The sequence below is a fragment of the Lactuca sativa genome, chromosome 2, assembly GCF_002870075.4.
Source record: "Lactuca sativa cultivar Salinas chromosome 2, Lsat_Salinas_v11, whole genome shotgun sequence".
In the NCBI taxonomy this organism is placed as follows: Eukaryota; Viridiplantae; Streptophyta; class Magnoliopsida; order Asterales; family Asteraceae; genus Lactuca; species Lactuca sativa.
In genome coordinates, this window is record NC_056624.2 from 65,275,840 (window position 1) to 65,279,914 (window position 4,075).

At 33.8% G+C, this 4,075-nt stretch overlaps 1 protein-coding gene across 1 annotated transcript; it reads right to left on the bottom strand.

Annotated features, from left to right (window-relative positions):
* Positions 1 to 300: 300 nt before the first annotated feature.
* LOC111888935 (17.8 kDa class I heat shock protein) lies at positions 301 to 1,143 on the bottom strand. The gene has a single exon (XM_023885070.3). The coding sequence runs from the start codon at positions 963 to 965 to the stop codon at positions 492 to 494; it is 474 nt and encodes a 157-aa protein (XP_023740838.1). The 5' UTR covers positions 966 to 1,143; the 3' UTR covers positions 301 to 491.
* Between the last annotated feature and the right edge of the window lie 2,932 nt (positions 1,144 to 4,075).

The following is a 4,075-nucleotide window of genomic DNA, read 5'->3' on the forward strand; positions in this document are numbered from 1 at the left end:
CCAGAGACCCAATCAATTAGCTAATGCATTGCTAATCATTAGGCTTTTTCTATCGCAAATTCTAGAATATTTCACAAACTTGTGCCAATCACATTAAAATCTATGTTTAATAAAATTTTATAATATAATATTTTAAAACACAAATTAACGTGTATAAAACAATTTTGTTGTGTAAAGTAAATTCCTTTTTAGTAAATAAAAATAAAATTAGCATCGTATGACAAAATTTTTCTAACCAATAAAATATTTCATAAATGTGTTTGTGTAAATTAGCCAACCCAACCATGTAAAAGATGCATCTTATAGAAGACTTTATAACCTTATTAAAACAAACAATTCAATATCACATCATGTATTATTACATTCACAAAAGGAACTCAAATTGGATCATCTTATTCAAGTACAACGATCCAACAACTCAAATACTCAGACTTCTTAACTATTACAACAAACAGTTTAACACCAAATTACCACATTGCCACTCCTGAAACTCACCCACCAATGTCGATGGACTTCACTTCCGGCTTCTTCTCTTCTGCCTTGGGCACAGTCACCGTCAGCACGCCGTTCTCCATGCTAGCTTTCACCTCTTCCATTTTTGCATTTTCCGGCAGCCTGAATCTCCTCAAGAACTTCCCGGAGCTTCTCTCTACCCTGTGCCACCTGTCGTTCTTCTCCTCAAGTTCCTTGCTCCTCTCTCCGCTTATCTGCAACACCCTTCCTTCTTCAACCTCCACCTTCACCTCCTCTTTCTTCAGCCCAGGCAAGTCCGCCTTGAAAACGTGCGCCTCCGGCGTCTCCTTCCAATCGATTCTGGCGTTGGTGATTGCTGCTGTTTCGCGTGATGATTCGGGTAGGTTGTTGAGGACACTTGAAAAGCCCTGGAAAGGGTCCCAGATGTCGAGGGAGAAGGGATCGAATACGCTGCTCCTTCTGCCTGTAAAGAAACTTGGAATGATCGACATGACTGAAACTTTAGACGAATATTTGATCTTCGGATTGTGACACTGAAATCGCAAGTTCTCTTGTCTTTCGGAGGTCGATCGGAGATTATTATTTATAGGAGGGAAAAAGTGATTGAGTGGGATTTACGGATTTCTAGGCTTGTCTTGAAGGTTGAGGAGACTGATACTTCTGAAAGCTTCCAGAGAGAAAAATGGCGATGGAATGGACCCACCGGGTTAATCTTGGTTTCGATGGGCTAAATGGATCAATTCGATTTTTAGTAGGCCCATTAGGTATTTTATGATTCCATTTGATTTATCAATTCTAGACTCCTGTGCTTACTTCTATTTCCCTAACAATGTACTTGTTTCACTTTAAGAAAATATTAATTTTATATTTTATATAGAAAATGATTTTGTGATATAAGATATGTATTTTAATAATATAAATATTCCTAGATATTGTATATAAAATTTGAATATTGTTATTGCAATGAATCAAGTGAGTTAAAAAAATGGGATTTTGGATAAAATGTCTATGTCGGGTCCTTGGACTGGACTTGTTCACATCAGGAGAATTTGTCCATTCATAGTTTATTGCAATTTGCATGATGCATAATTATATTTTAAATGCACTCTTGACATCGTATTTTTTACAATTTTATGCAATGCATCCAATTTTCTCTTTTACGGTTATATGGATTTTTTAAAACACGTTATTCAATACAAGAAAAAACCAAATATAAAATGTTATAACGGAATACTTTTTTTTTTCATAATAAAAAATGTCTTACTTAGAAATATAAATAAATGTATAATATGCCAAAATGTAAATACATTGTTATTTCTTATGTTGGCCTTTTGTTTTCTCTAGACTTTCGGTCCAACCTTGAATGTAACGTAATGATCATTTCATCAACAGAAAAACATTTGATATGCACGTGATTAACCATGCTAATATCTAGGTGAAAATATACATATTCTTTATATTCTTTGTGTTTTTAATATTAGTCTAAGATTATGATAATGTCTTTTATCAGTTTCATAAGAATAACATGTCTAGTGTTTTAAAATTTAAAAGTACTTTGTCGTTTTGAATTTCAACTATCTGAAATGTTTTCATCTTTTAATCATTATACAATAAACACAATAGAATCGCCAATTGATAAATGATCATATTAATTGTATTTCCACATAATGAATGAATCTATTTCATTAAGAAACACAAGAGCAAAATGAATCACGTAAAGAACATAATAATACATAAAGCCATGTTCGTTGTTGGTCAAGCAAGATATGACATATCACAGAACAATTGTACTACTTTTGACTTGCATTGGACTACTGTCCATCGACAAAAACTCTTATATATTTGTCCAACCCAAAAAGATGGAATAAGGACCCACATTCAATATCTTGTGTGTGGAAATGACCTAAATGCCCTCGTAAAGGAAAAATAAAGCTAGGTAGATTGTTGTGCATTTGCATCAATGTTTCTCCATGGATTGAGAGCTTCTTACATAGCTTGAGCTTCCAGTTAATTCTCCCAAGCCTTCTTTTCCGACTCAAGAAGCGTCACTTTGTCATTGTTCATAAATACATAATTACATATTACCGAATATACCTTTTTATCAGGGGCCTAGTATTAGTAGGGCCAGGAGGGGCTGTAACCCCCCCCCCCCCCCCCCCCCCCCGATATTTAGGTTAGAACTAGCAAAAATTACTCCAAATTTTTTATTATAGGCCTGTTAATTTGACAATTGGGTTGTGGCCCCTCCCGATTTCTCCATAGTCCAATCTCCAAACAAAAGACTGAAGCGACAAAGAAGTGAAATTGAACCGGTTCCTGAGTTCTGTCCGAGGTCTGATTGTCCTCATCGACCATCGTCGCTGGTGCCTCGCATGCTTGCTGTATCGCTACTCGCTGTCTCCGAGTCTCCGGTCTCGCCCATCTTCATTCACTGATCCACTTCAGCAGCCAACACTCACGGGAAATCAGGTATTTGTTCTTTCTTCTCCAGTTCTCCTCTTGTGATTTCCGATTTGGGAATCCGGGATTAGGAATTAAGAGTGTATGTAAGGGTCGTTCTTGACTTCTTTCTTCTCCGGTTCTTCTGTTGCTATTTATGATTTGGGAATTGGGATTAGAAATTTGGAGTGTATGTAAGGAATTAGGACTGTTGAATATGCTCCTGTGTTTGTTCACTTGTTGACTTTTTGTGATTTGGGAATCAATTCAATGTTGATTGTTAGCTTGTAAATTGTAATTTGTTACAGATTTTATGTTAGGTATTGTTTTCACTTCTGATTTCAATTTTCAGTTTTTAGATACCGTTAAATGAGTTATTCTGTAATTGCAGATTTTTGTTATTTGTCAGGTAAATGGCACAAAAAACACTATTTTTACACAGAAATTCGATTTTGACACCGTGTTTTTTTGTGTCAATTTTGACACTGTGTTTTCCAATTTGTTACAATTCTGACCACTTGACCGGTTAACCAGGTTGCATGATGACGTGTCAGTTTTGATGACGTGGCATGCTGATATGATATGCTGACGTGTCAAAATTGAAAATTTTTTTCACAAAAAACACTAAGTTTTCATTTTTTTTCGATTTTGACACTAAGTTTAATTTTTTTTCTTTCAACTTTGACACTATGTTTTTTGTTCCAAATCGAACATTATTTTTTCCAATTTTGTCCGATTTTGACAATTTTCTATATGAAACCGTATAAATATGTTTTTTTTTTCATTTAAAAACCATAGTTTTGTATAAATATATTTTTTTTACACTCAAACCATATTTTTATGTATAAATATGTAGTAGTTATATAAAAATTGTATTTTATATTAAATATACAACTTTAAAATGTGTTTGGAGGTGTGGAGGCGTGTAGTTGATCAAAACTCGGATATCAAGTTTGCAATCCATCAAATTTTTACATCTTATTAGAAGCTTATGGTTAGTTTGATTCTCATGATATAACTAATGTTTTGAATGTAAGAAAAAAAACACCTTGTATTTAAATAAAAATATGGTTTTTAAACGAAAAAAATATGTTTATACGGTTTAAAATGTAATAAAAAAAATATTTATACGGTTTCAAATGTAAAATAGAAAATAGACAAA